The 13,612-nt window shown below is 48.5% G+C and overlaps 2 protein-coding genes across 13 annotated transcripts in view; both read left to right on the top strand.

The window, feature by feature from the left end:
* Window positions 1-6,203, top strand: part of PRPSAP1 (phosphoribosyl pyrophosphate synthetase associated protein 1) — a 51,292-nt gene extending 45,089 nt beyond the window's left edge. For all 9 annotated transcript variants that reach the window (XM_074020622.1, XM_005585053.4, XM_045376626.3 and 6 more), the window contains 3 exons: window positions 3,258-3,328; window positions 4,136-4,282; window positions 5,436-6,203. In XM_074020622.1, coding sequence (XP_073876723.1) covers window positions 3,258-3,328; window positions 4,136-4,282; window positions 5,436-5,594 — 377 coding nt within the window. In that variant the 3' untranslated portion in view covers window positions 5,595-6,203. The remainder of the gene's footprint in view (window positions 1-3,257; window positions 3,329-4,135; window positions 4,283-5,435) is intronic.
* A 3,273-nt stretch (window positions 6,204-9,476) lies between these two features.
* Window positions 9,477-13,612, top strand: part of QRICH2 (glutamine rich 2) — a 38,318-nt gene continuing 34,182 nt past the window's right edge. For all 4 annotated transcript variants that reach the window (XR_012426196.1, XM_065532028.2, XM_045376629.3 and 1 more), the window contains exons 1-3: window positions 9,477-10,149; window positions 12,969-13,028; window positions 13,392-13,502. Coding sequence is in view for 3 of the 4 variants with exons in the window: in XM_065532028.2 (XP_065388100.1) it covers window positions 9,604-10,149; window positions 12,969-13,028; window positions 13,392-13,502 (717 nt within the window). In the remaining variant the exon portion in view is untranslated. The remainder of the gene's footprint in view (window positions 10,150-12,968; window positions 13,029-13,391; window positions 13,503-13,612) is intronic.

The raw sequence follows: 13,612 nt of genomic DNA, 5'->3' as shown, positions 1-13,612 counted from the left end.
CCCCGTCTCTACTAAAAAATACAGAAAACTAGCCGGGCGCGGTGGCGGGCGCCTGTAGTCCCAACTACTCGGGAGGCTGAGGCAGGAGAATGGCGTGAACCCGGGAGGCGGAGCTTGCAGTGAGCTGAGATCTGGCCACTGCACTCCAGCCTGGGCGGCAGAGCGAGACTCCGTCTCAAAAAAAAAAAAATAAAAAAAAAAAATAAAAAAATAAAAGCAAAAAACAACTTCCTGCTTCCTTCATAAAAACATTGCAAATCATTTGATGAATTGGAGACATTTTCACTGCAGTTGATGTAGTTTTCACAGTGATTTCTGGCCACAAGTAAGGTTGCACAATTCATTTTATTCATGGATTAGATTTTGTTTGATAAAATGGACAGAGAGAGCAGAATCTAAACTTAGGGTAGTTTTAGCACTCTATTCTTGACCTTGTATGAAAACTGGAATTTTTAGTGTTTTATTTTTTGGGTAAGCTATTCAGAAACTGTTGGCCTGTGAGGTACTAGTCATTTTTTTCTACCCTGTAGTAATAAAGTCTGTCTCTGTTTTGTGGCAGCCACTAAATTATGTGTTCACTTTTATCCAGAACCTAAAGGCAGTATCAGCAGGGAATGAGTATAGTGGGCAGGAAGCCTTTCTTTTTATCCTTTTTTAGCCTCCCTCCTAGCTGTGCTTAGGTTTTTCGTATGAAACTAACAATAGTTCTTTGCAGGAGGTAGGGTTGCAAAAAAGTAAACACAAATACTGTGATGTTTTCTGTATCAAACTAGAGCTGAATTTCCATTGATATTTGATGGAGGGGTATTGGCTTGCAATATTTCTTTTTTTTTTTTTTTTTTTTGAGACAGGAGTCTTGCCCTGTTTCCCAGGCTGGTGTGCAGTGGTGTTATCTCAGTTCACTGCAACCTTTGCCTCCTGGGTTTAAGCAAGTCTTGTCTCAGTCTCCCGAGTAGCTAGGATTACAGGCATGTGCCACCATGCCTGGCTAATTTTTATATTTTTAGTAGAGACAGAGTTTCACCATGTTGGCCAGGCTGGTCTAGAACTCCTGACCTCAGGTGATATGCCTGCCTTAGCCTCCCCAAAGTGCTGAGATTACAGGCATGAGCCACCACGCCCAGCTGAAAAGGAACCACATCTCTTTAAGAAGCGGGTAGGTTGGTCAGGCACGGTGGTTCATACCTGTAATCCCAGCACTTTGGGAGGCCGAGACAGGTCAATCAGTTGAGGTCAGGAGTTTGAGACCAGCCTGGCCAACATGGTGAAACCCCGTCTCTGCTAAAAATACAAAAAATTACCCAGCTGGTGGCGTGCTCTGTAATCCCAGCTACTCAGGGGGCTAAAGCAGGAGAATCACTTGAGCCCGGGAGGCGGAGGTTGCAGTGAGCTGAGATCATGCCACTGCACTCCAGCCTGGGAGACAGAGTGAGAATCTGTCTCAAAAAAAAAAAAAAAAAAAAAACCAAAACGGATAGGTCAACATAACTGTCTATTTACATGGTGTAAAAACAGAATCTCAGGAAGCTGCTCCTAATGGTGGTGGTTTGAAACCCCCCTCCCCCCCATTTTAAGTGATTTTATATACAAAGTCTTCTTTTCTTGCCCAAATTCAAGAAGTTGTCTTTGTTTCTACGATGTGAAATCAGGAAATACACGTCTGTCGAGATGTATAAAGTAGTGCTGAATTTTAGCTCAGCTGATTTGCCAATATACAGAGAAAAACACCTGTTCTTTGAGATACACAGTGCCTACTGGTGGAAATCAGCCAAAATTGTTTTTTGGTAGTCACCAAACTCTGTTACCCTGGATTTTATTCTCTTTCGCTTCCCCCACTACTAGCCTAATAAATATTTCAGAATAATAACAAAGTTTAAAGAAGGAATACTTAGCCTATTCTTCTGAAATAGTCTTTGTTTTTCTTCTCTGTTTACTGACCTCCTTTTGAGGATAAAATCTTATTTCCTTTCTTTATCCTGTAGTTTCCTTTGTACACTCATAGCCTTTCTTCAGATGCAGATTTTGTAGTCAGATAAAAGTCTCTACTTTAAGCACTAATTAAATCAGGAAAAGATGATGGGCCTGGAGTTATTGTCTTCAAGTTCCTGATTTTGAGGAAACTCTGATTATGTCAGTAGTGCAGTTATCTGATAGTAAGGTTACACTGTCCAAATAAGGTGACTTTGGAAGAAAGTAACATAAAGCCATCTCATGATCTGGCAGCCTTTCGCAGTTTCGCTTTCTGCAGAGCGGCATTCCTTCTGACTGTCTCCGCCAGCCTCCATGAGAGTGGGGTTTCTGTCTGCACGGCATTGCGGTGCAGCCTCTCCGTGTTGGCAGAATCTTCCATGCTGTGCTGGTTCATTGTCTTTCCAGCTGTGCTGTGCACTGTGCTGGTTGCTGAGCTTCTGAGACCGGGCTCGTCTCAACTGAGAAGTGCTGTGTGTATAAAACACACACCAAGTAGAGAAGACTTGATAGGAAAAAAGTGTAAGGCTGGGTGTGGTGGCTCATGCCTGTAATCCTAGCACTTTTGGGAGGCTGAGGTAGGAGGATTATTTGCGTCCAGTTTGAGACAAGCCTGGGCAATATAGCAAGATCCCCTCTGAAAAAAAAAAAGTGTAAAACATCTCATTAATAAATTTTTATATCAGGCTGGGTGTGGTGGCTCACGCCTGTAATCCCAGCGCTTCGGGAGGCTGAGGCAGGTGGATCACCTGAGGTCAGGAGTTTGAGACCAACCTGACCAACATGGAGAAACCCCGTTTCTACTAAAAATACAAAACTCAGCTGGGTGTGGTGGCGGATGCCTGTAATCCCAGCTACTTGGGAGGCTGAGGCAGAATTGCTTGAACCCAGGAGGCAGAGGTTGCAGTGAGCCAAGATCGTGCCATTGCACTCCAGCCTGGGCAAAAGAATGAAACTCCATCTCAATACATACATACATACATACATACATACATACATTTTTATATCAGTTACATGTCGAAATTATAATATTTTGGGAATTACATAATCTGTTTTTAATGTGGCTACTAGAAAATTCAAAGTAACATGTATGGCGTGCCTTCTATTTCTTTTGGCCAATGCTGCTGTTTCTGAGAGATTGCAGATTCATGGAGGGGGAATCTGCGTGGTTGGTTGGTTTTTTGCCTGTATAGTGGTTGTGCCACCATTTCCAGAGAATGAGGTTATGATTACATTTCTCTAGTGATACATGAATGACTGAGATCTTGTAATTTGTTTTGTTTTGCTAGTGATGATGGCCAAAGAGAAGCCACCGATAACTGTAGTTGGAGATGTTGGAGGCCGCATCGCAATCATCGTGGTATGGTTATGTGTCATCCATTTGCAGAGGTGACACTCCTGGCTCTTGGTCAGTAGGTTGTCCACTCTGGGACTGTATTTCTAGGAACGATGATCTAAATGGATCCACATATCCTTTCTCACCCGAACTCCCTTGTGCCAAGTGGCAGAACCCTCTATCCAGGTGAACACACATCAAAGTATAACCTACAGATAGGAAATGAGCACAGTACTCCCATGAGAAAATTCAGCACCTTCACCTTCATCATGTGGATTCTAGGTTCTTTAAACCAGCTCACCTAATCATGCTTGAGCATTAGAGCCGAAAGATGAACCGAAGATGAGCTGTTCCATTTTCACGACTAAGAATGGATGTCCCCGTGCAGACTCGTTCTGTATGTTGACACAGTTTTTTTTTCCTAGCTCTAAATATCTGCTGACTAGTGGGTCACGAGTCCTTTGCTGTAGCACACTTTATTTCAGTTTTCTTCTCATGTCACGTTCTATTTGGAAAAAAAAATAAATGGAACGCTGGCTATGTGGGATTCACCAGAAATGTGACACAGGAAAGTGAGTGTTGGCAGTCCCCAGCTCCAGCCGTAACGTCACAGGCGCTTGGCTGCGCCCTCCTCTGACAGACACACAAGGTACTGTCAGGTACTTCTGTTACCATTTCTGGATGCTCAGTCTTTGACCTAGGCACATAGCTCTGATTTTCCATCGGAAATCCTCTGAAACTGAGTGCAGGAAAGAGGAGAGCAGTGTGTGCATTGACAGTCTGGCTAGAGGGTGTTTCCTTGCCTACCAGCTCACTCTCTTCTCCTCCCAGGATGACATTATTGACGACGTGGAGAGTTTTGTTGCTGCCGCAGAGATCCTGAAAGAGAGAGGCGCCTACAAGATCTATGTCATGGCCACCCACGGCATCCTGTCTGCAGAGGCCCCCCGCCTGATTGAGGAATCCTCCGTAGATGAGGTTGGGCTGCTTCTAAATCTTGAGCCAAGATTTGCTGCTGTGTTTTCTGGGAATAAGATTCAGTCAATACTAAATTGCTTAATCTGTCTATAGCTTTTCTAACTTTTGCCGTCTAGCAGTTTGTTGGGACAGATACATGTTTAGGAATACAGATAGTCTGCAACTTACCATGGTTCAACTTAGAATTTTTTGACTTTATGATGATGCAAAACCATCGCAATTACAATGTAATGTATAGTATTCGTTAAATTACTTGAGGTATTCAACACTTTAAAATAGTAGCTTTTATTATAAAATGAAAGCCTTTGCCCTAGATGATTTTGCCAACTACAGTCTAATGTAACTGTTCTGGGCATATTTAAGTTAATGATGTTCAGTAGGTTAGGTGTATTAAATGCTTTTTTTTTTTTTTTTTTTTTTTGAGATGGAGTCTTTGTCACCCAGGCTGGAGTGCAGTGTTCCAATCTCGACTCGCTGCAACCTCTGCCTCCCGGGTTTAAGTGATTCTCTTGCCTCAGTCTCCTAAGTAACTGGGATTACATGTGTCCGCCACCAGGCCTGATTAATTTTTGTATTTTTAGTAGAAACGGGGTTTCACTATGTTGGCCAGGCTGGTGTCAAACTCCTGACCTCAGGTGATCCGCCCGCCTCGGCCTCCCAAAGTGCCAGGATTACAAGCATGAGCCACTGTGCCCGGCCTAAATGCATTTTCTACTTAAAATATTTTCAACTTATAATGATGTGTTTATCCAGACGTAACCCTATCATAAGTTGAGGGTTATGTTGAGAGTCTGTGTATGTCTATTTACATAACAATTTGCCTGGGTACTTTAATTTGACATCCTAGGAGCGTTTCTCTTGAGGCTGGAATTCTTCCCTTATGATCTGAGAGTTCTGCATAGCACTGGGGCTCACTGTTTCTGTGTAGAGACCATGCCATTCCTGAGATTTTCGTCTTTTGTTCTGAGGCCATGTAACTTTTCCTTTGCATAAAATTAGTTAAGTTTGGTTTATAAAAACTATACTCAGTGGAACAAGGTTTTGTAGTTTGGAACTTAGGCTGTGGGGACTCAGTGTTAGATAAACTTTTCTGTGTAACCAGTTTGAAACACACTTCAGTAACAGTGTTTGTTTTCCATCACTGTGTGACTAGGTGGTGGTGACGAATACTGTCCCTCATGAGGTTCAGAAGCTGCAATGTCCCAAGATAAAGACTGTGGATATCAGTTTGATTCTTTCTGAAGCCATTCGGAGAATCCACAACGGAGAGTCCATGGCCTACCTTTTCCGAAACATCACTGTGGATGACTAACTTTCACGAGGGTCTCGACCCTGGACCTCCTGAGGGAAACATGGAAAAAGCAGTGCCATGAGTGATACAGTGTTTCCTTGCAAGGGAGGACTGGAAACAGCCTGGAGTTAGATAGTCTCTCCTGCCAGGATTGATGGGTAGGAGGGATTGAAAGAGTCAGGAAGAAGACGGAGCTAATGGATAAATGTCATAACATGGCCTTATATCTCTGCTGTCATCAGCCCTGATCCTTAAAAGTTCTAGCTGCTTTCCTGAAAATAATCTGAAAATCTTATTGATACTAAAGAGGAGTTAAAGGCACATAAAGTCTTAACTCTATAATGTTCATTTAGTTGTTTCAGCTCCAGGGAAATGGAGGTATTGATGTTGAACCTGGTTAGGGAAGCTGAGCGCCTGTGGCTCTGTTGCTATCCAGTTGGCCTCTCCCAAATCAACTTCAGGTCTTTTATAGAGAATCGTATTTTTCTTTCAGAAATTGTTATGCCTACAGCCATTGAAAAATGAAGCATTCATGTTGTTACATCTTCCAAGGATGTCAGATTAGAAAATAGCATCCCACCTCTGGAAATCTGAGTGGCTCTGAAGTTGCAAATAAAAGAATTTGTTGTCTTGCTGGTCTTTTCATTAGATGGCAGAAGACCGTAGTTACAGAACAGCAGTCAGGTCTGTGGCTGGACACACTTTCCCAGGTTCTGCCCTCTTCCTAAGTGTTGAAGCTGAATCCTTGTTGAATACTATATTTTACATCTAAATTAAAAAAAAAAAAAAAATAGGCTGGGTGTGGTGGCTCACACCTATAATCTGAACACTTTGGGAGGCTGAAGCAAGGAGGATTGCTTGAGCCCAGGAGTTTGAGACCAGCCTGGGAAACATGGCGAAATCTCCCCATCTCTACAAAAAGTACAAAAATTAGCCAGGCATAGGTAGCGTGTACCTGTAGTTCCAGCTACCTTGAGAGGCTGAGGTGGGAGGATTGCCTGAGTCAAGGAGGCTGAAGCTGCAGTGAACTATGATTGTACCACTGCCGTCCATCGTGGGTGACAGAGCAACACCCTGTCTCAAAAAAAAAAAAAGGCCAGGGATGGTGTCTTAACGCCTGTAATCCCTGCACTTTGGGAGGCTAAGGCAAGTAGATCACCTGAGGTCAGGAGTTTGAGACCAGCCTGGCCAACATGGCAAAACCCCATCTCTACTAAAAATACAAAAATTAGCCCAGCTAAGTTAAAAGCGTAAGTGCATAAAAGACTGCAAAGAGGCCGGGCGTGGTGGCTCACGCCTGTAATCGCAGCACTTTGGGAGGCTGAGGCGGGCGGATCACGTGAGGTCAGGAGTTTGAGACCAGTCTGCCAGTCTGGCCAATATGGTGAAACCCCGTCTCTACTAAAAATACAAAAATTAGCCAGGTGTTGGCAGGGAGGTACACACCTGTAATCCCAGCTATTCGGGAGGGTGAGGCAGGAGAATTAATTGGTTGAACCCGAGAGGCGGAGATTGCAGTGAGCTGAGATTGTGCCACTGCATTCCAGCCCAAGCGACAGAGCAAGATTCCATCTCAAAAAAAAACCTGCAAAGAACTAGTTATTTTGATAACCCTTTAAAGGCCTACTGTGTACCAAGTTACTGGAATATGATGGTCGAAAATCCTTCAATTAAATAAACTACTACTCAGGCTGAAGTAAAAAATCTGAACTTGAACAGTAGTTAAAGTAGTACAGTTATTTCTTCCAATCCATGGGGGATTGGTTTCAGGACTCAGCCTCCTGCCCATGGATGTGCAAGTCCCTGATAGAAAATGGTGTAGTATCTGCATATAATCTATGCACATCCTGGATGACGTATAATACCTACGGGAATATCCATCCTGTGTAAATGGTTGTCATGCTGTATTGTTTAGAGAATCATGACAGGAATCTGTACGTGTTCAATCCTGGTTGGTTAAATCTGCAGATGCAGAGCTTGTGGAGGAGGCTGGCCATGCATGGCACATGCTCATAGGTTCTCTTTAAGTAGCTTTGCTGTGCTTCTGTTAGGAAGTTTTATTTTTTTATTTTTATTTATTTATTTATTTATTTTATTTATTTATTTTTTTGAGACGGAGTCTCGCTCTGTCGCCCAGGCTGGAGTGCAGTGGCCGGATCTCAGCTCACTGCAAGCTCCCCCTCCCGGGTTCACGCCATTCTCCTGCCTCAGCCTCCCGAGCAGCTGGGACTACAGGCGCCCGCCACCTCGCCCGGCTAGTTTTTTTGTATTTTTTAGTAGAGACGGGGTTTCACCGTGTTAGCCAGGATGGTCTCGATCTCCTGACCTCGTGATCCGCCCGCCTCGGCCTCCCAAAGTGCTGGGATTACAGGCTTGAGCCACCGCGCCCGGCCCCTATTTATTTTTTTTGAGACGGAGTCTCGCTCTGTCACCCAGGCTGGAGTGCAGTGGCCGGATCTCAGCTCACTGCAAGCTCCGCCTCCCGGGTTCACGCCATTCTCCGGCCTCAGCCTCCCAAGTAGCTGGACTACAGGCGCCCGCCACCTCGCCCGGCTAGTTTTTTTGTATTTAATAGAGACGGGGTTTCACTGTGTTTGCCAGGATGGTCTCGATCTCCTGACCTCGTGATCCGCCCGTCTCGGCCTCCCAAAGTGCTGGGATTACAGACTTGAGCCACCGCGCCCGGCCAGGAAGTTTTATTTATGTTTTTGGGAAGAATCTGGTACGGGGAAGTCATGCCTCGATTGTTAACACCAGATTTGTCTCGTGCTGTTTAATCCTGCTTTGTAAGGAGCTGAAGCATGGGTGCTTGACCAGGTGAGTTTTTAAAAATTTATTTATTTATTTATTTATTTATTTATTTATTTTTGAGAAGGAGTCTCGCACTGTCACCCAGGCTGGAGTGCAATGGCGCAATCTCGGCTCGGCTCACTGCAACCTCTGCCTCTCGGGTTCATGCCCAGTCTGCCATATATTAATTGATCTCAAAAAACGGCCAGGCTTGGTGGCTCACACCTGTAATTCCAGCACTTTGGCAGGCCGAGGCGGGTGGATCACCTGAGGTTAGGAGTTCAAGACCAGCCTGGCCAACATAGTGAAACCCCGCCTCTGCTTAAAATACAATAAATTAGCTGGGCATGGTACCACGTGTCTGTAATCCCAGCTACTCGGGAGGCTGAGGCAGGAGAACTGCGTGAACCCAGGAGGCAGAGGTTGCAGTGAGCCGAGATCGGCCATTGCACTCCAGCCTGGGCCACAGTGCGAAACTCTGTCTCAAAAGTAAAAAAAAAAATTATGGCAGCACAGAAAAAAAATGGCCACCAAATAGTCGTCCGGTGGCTAATTTGAACTGCCTGAGTAGCAGGCTGTCTTTTCCAAGTTGCTTCGCCTTTGATTGAAGGAAATATGTGGACTGTCTGCAGGGGAACAAGGCCCCAGGATTGCATCCCTTAGACACGGGGTCACCACTGTGGAATGGACGCAGCTGATGACACAAAGCATGGTTGCCAGGAAACCGTCAAGTCTTTCTGTCCTTATGTGGCCCCGCCAAGAGTGAGTGAATCCTGGCCTTTCTAGGTTAAGAGGATGGATGGGGTCGAGCTGGATCTTTGGAGGCCGCCTCGGCCCTTGTTGCCGAGGCTCCCCTTGTGATCCCTGTGGTGGCCTTTGCTTCCTCTCTGGGGCTCGCAGCGAGGGCGTGTTCTTAGTGGAATCTTCAGGGCACGCGCGGGCCCCCACGTTTCAGACGTCCGCCGGCACGGGGACTGGGAGTCCAGGGCTCCAGCTGGGGGACCCGAGGCCGGCTACAGACAGCGGAGGGGTGGCCATCGCGGACCCCGCCGGGGAACGGAGGCGCGGATTCCCCGGAGGCAGGAGCTCCGCCCAGTGACTCGCCCAGCGCCGCTGGACCCGGGGCAGGGGCGCCCCGAGGACCTCGCAGGGCCCCTGAAAGGCCCCAAGGCGCAGCGCGCAGTGAGCAGGAAGTGGTGGGTCGGCGCCCCGCGGCAGCGCACAGCTCTTGACAGCCACGATGCCGCCAGCGACCACGGTCTCCCTCCGGGAGCTGGCGGACCTCTCCATCGGCACCCCGGAGGTGGGCGCCGTCAACTTCACGGCCCTGCACACGCTCATCGTGGCCATGCTCAAGAACCTCGACCTCCAAAATACCCGGATCGACTTCCAGGCCTCGTCGCCAGAGCCCAGCCGCTCGCTGCTGTCCGCCCGGAGCTCGCTGAGCACCCCACACCTGCCCGCGCCCAAGGAGGCGCCCAAGGAGGCTCCCAAGGGGGCGCCCCGGGAGAGGCGCAGGGGCGTGGGTCGGGTGCCTCCATCAGCGCTGGAGAGCCAAGTGAAGGACCTGGGTGGCCAGGTGGAGGACCTGAGCAAGCAGCTCAAGCGCGTGGACAGCCAGATGCAGGGCATTGCCACTCACGTGCAGCGCTTCTCTCAGGCCAGTGGGCTCGATCTGGCCTCGCAAGAGTGGCCGGAGGAGCAGGAGGTGGCCATGCAGGTGCTCGATAGGGTGCGGACTGGGAGTATCTTGAAGGACGCCGCCGAGGAGCTCAGCTTTGCCAGGGTGAGGGCGCACGTGGAGGCACGTGGAGGCACGCGCAGGCCATCTCCCTCCTCCAGGCCGCCCTCCAGGCCTAGCCGAGTCCCCACCCACCGTGGAGGGGCAAGCGGTGGTTTGGACGGAGGGGATGGGGACCGAGGAGGTGCTAGGCCTCAGTGCGACTGGCTAGATAGAGTGGCCCATGCTCTATCTTGCAGTCCATGGGGCTGCTTTAAGATGTCATGCAAGACCTGAAAACCCTAAAAGAAAGCCACCGAAAGGCACAGGGCCTCCCCGAGCTGGAGGGGCCTGAGGACCCCACCTCCCGAGCCTAGTGGCCCCATCCCACCCCACTCCTTCCTAGCCCCTGTTTACAAGAGAGGTTTGCCCACCACTTACCAGACATCCAAGGACCAGAGCTGGCCCAGAGTGGGGCCCACAACTTCTCAGAAGATTGTTAGAGTGAATTCCCTTTTTAAAAAGAATAAAGACGGCCGGGCGCGGTGGCTCAAGCCTGTAATCCCAGCACTTTGGGAGGCCGAGACGGGTGGATCACGAGGTCAGGAGATCGAGACCATCCTGGCTAACACGGTGAAACCCCATCTCTACTAAAAAATACAAAAAACTAGCCGGGCGAGGTGGCGGGCGCCTGTAGTCCCAGCTACTCAGGAGGCTGAGGCAGGAGAATGGCGTAAACCCGGGAGGTGGAGCTTGCAGTGAGCTGAGATCCGGCCACTGCACCCCAGCCTGGGCGACAGAGCAAGACTCCGTCTCAAAAAAAAAAAAAAAAAAAAAAAAGAATAAAGACATAAAGAGATAGGCACTGAGGACAAAGGCTCCCAGAGAAGGGGAGTCAGGATGGAGAGTTGGACCTCAGCTCCCTGTGGCCATGACACAAGCTATAGCAGTCAGGGGACAGTTTCACTTGGACTTTTTTGTTTTCTTTTTTTTTGAGACAGAGTCTCACTCTGTCACCCAGGCTGAAGTGCCGTGGTGCAGTCTCGGCTCACTGCAACCTCCGCCTACTGGACTCAAGTGATTCTCCTGCCTCAGCCTCCCGAGTAGCTAGGATTATAGGCACGTGCCACCATGCCCGGCTAATTTTTGTAGTTTTAGTAGAGATGGGGTTTCACCATGTTGGCCGGGCTGGTCTCAAACTCCTGACCTCAAGTGATCTGCCCTCCTTGGCCTCCCAAAGTGCTGGGATTACAGGCATGAGCCACTGAGCCCTACTTTCAACTGGACTTTTGTTTTCTTGGAGGGACAAGTGCATATAATCATTGAGCACAAGTAGTATCCAGTGAACAGCAGGAAGCAACACAGGTCAGTGCCGGGAGGTAATAGACACGTGCATGTCTCAGAGCCACCTTAGGTTGGTCCTGAAAGAAAAAGCAGAAGCAACTAGGAAGACAGCTGGACAGGGAGGCCAAGAGACAGGAGGGGAAAAAGAGGCTGGGAAGAGGCAAGAGGAAGAGGCCAAGCCCCAGCAGGGGAGCCCTGGCCGCTCATGCCCTCCTGCCATATCACCCCAGGTCTCGAGACCCCAGCACCAATTCACTTTTGCTCTGGGAAGCAAGTTTGCTTTCCTTTTCAAACTTTAAAGTGTGGTAGGGTTTTTTTTTGTTTTCTTTTTTTTTTTTTTTTTTTTTGAGACAGTCTCACTCTGTCACCCAGATGGAGTCCAGTGGCGTGTTGTTGGCTCACTGCAACTCCATCTCCTGGGTTCAAGGAATTCTCCTGCCTCAGTCTCCCTAGTAGCTAGGATTATAGGTGCATACCACCACACCCAGCTAATTTTTGTACTTTTAGTAGAGATGGGGTTTTACCATGTTGGCCAGGCTGGTCTCGAACTCCTGACCTAAAGTGATCCTCCTGCCTCGGCCTCCCAAAGTGTTGGGATTACAGGCAAGAGCTGCTGCTCCTGGCCTTTTAATTTTTAGCTAATCTTAGATTCTACAAGTTTGCAAAAGTTATAAAAAACAAGTTTTATTTTTATTAATATATTCTTTCTTAATCCCAAATATGATAGTAAGCACCTTATGTTGTAGCGATTTGCTTTGGTTCTTTTGAGGTGCTTTTCTCTTTAGACAGCACCCATGTTCAGCTACTGTTGAGGTACCTGGCACCACCTGCAAGGCAAGGTGGGCCTCATCCTACAGGCTTTCATGAGTGGATTGGAGCAAACTGAATCCCAGGACCAGAGGATCCCATCCCTGCAGCAGCACTTACTCTTACTGTGCTACCAGCCAGGCCCCCCACTGCATCTCACTTCCCTTCCTGCACTTGGCTGGGAAAAGATCCAGGAGCCTGGGCTGACTGGCCAGGTAAAAACCAGGTAGAAGGCAGGGGCTCCTGCCTGTAATCCCAGCACTGTGGGAGGCCGAGGCTGGAGGATTGCTTGGACCCAGGAGTTCGAGACCAGCTTGGGCAACATGGCAAGATCTTATCTCTACAAAAAAGTGTTTAAAATTAGCTGGACGTGGTGGTGCATGCCTGAAGTACCAGCTACTCAGGAGGCTGAGGTGGGAGGATTGCTTGAGCCTGAGAGGTCAAGGCTGCAGTGAGCTGTGGTGGCACCATTGCACTGCAGCCTGGGTGACAGAGCAAGACCCTGTCTCAAAAAAAAAAAAAGGAAACCAAAAAACCCCCCAAAAAACTCAAGTAGAAGAAACCCTCCCTTTCCATAAGAGCCACACGCATTCCCCCTTTCCTTGTCTCCTGGCACTGAGTCACTGTGTGTGCGAGTATGCGTGTGTGTGTGAGTGTGAGAGTGTGTGTGTGCACATGTGAGTGTGCATGGGTAGGGGCCGCTGTCATTCTCCTTTCCTGAACTCTTCTTCTAGGTAATTTTACAGCGGGTTGATGAACTAGAGAAGCTATTCAAAGATCGGGAACAATTCCTGGTAATACCAGCCAGTTCCATGGGAAGGGGCTCTCCAGGGGGCTGGCCCTCTCTCAGCGTGGCCCTCTTTCCAGGGCTTGTCCATCCGGGGCAGGCAGTGTGTGCCTTCTGCCTCTCAAGTCTCTGCCCCTGGGTTGGAGGGGAATCTGTCTCATCCCTGCCCAGTGCTCTACGGGTGCTCACATGGAACAGAGGACTGTCTTCCCGACCTTCACTGGTCACTTGAAGGGTGATGAATTCTCCTTGGGCCTGGGGCTGGGGCTGGGAAGGATCCACCCAGATCCTGTTAGACCAAGTCTGTCCCTAAAGCTTCTTGGGATTAATCGAGGGGTGTATGTGTGTGTGTCTTGTCTGTCACTGTCAGGAACTAGTCAGCCGGAAGCTGAGTTTGGTTCCTGGTGCGGAAGAAGTCACCATGGTCACCTGGGAAGACCTGGAGCAGGCAATTACGGACGGCTGGAGAGCCTCACAAGCGGTGAACTAGTGGGGGCCAGGGCCGTGGGGTGGGGCTCCCCAGAACCTCTCGCTTTGTACAGTTGCATGGGATTCTGTTCTACGGATGTTCATAATTTGCAAGTTTCATTG

The sequence above is a fragment of the Macaca fascicularis genome, chromosome 16 (genome assembly GCF_037993035.2).
Source record: "Macaca fascicularis isolate 582-1 chromosome 16, T2T-MFA8v1.1".
Lineage (NCBI taxonomy): Eukaryota > Metazoa > Chordata > Mammalia > Primates > Cercopithecidae > Macaca > Macaca fascicularis.
This window is presented reverse-complemented; position numbering and strand designations above follow the sequence as displayed.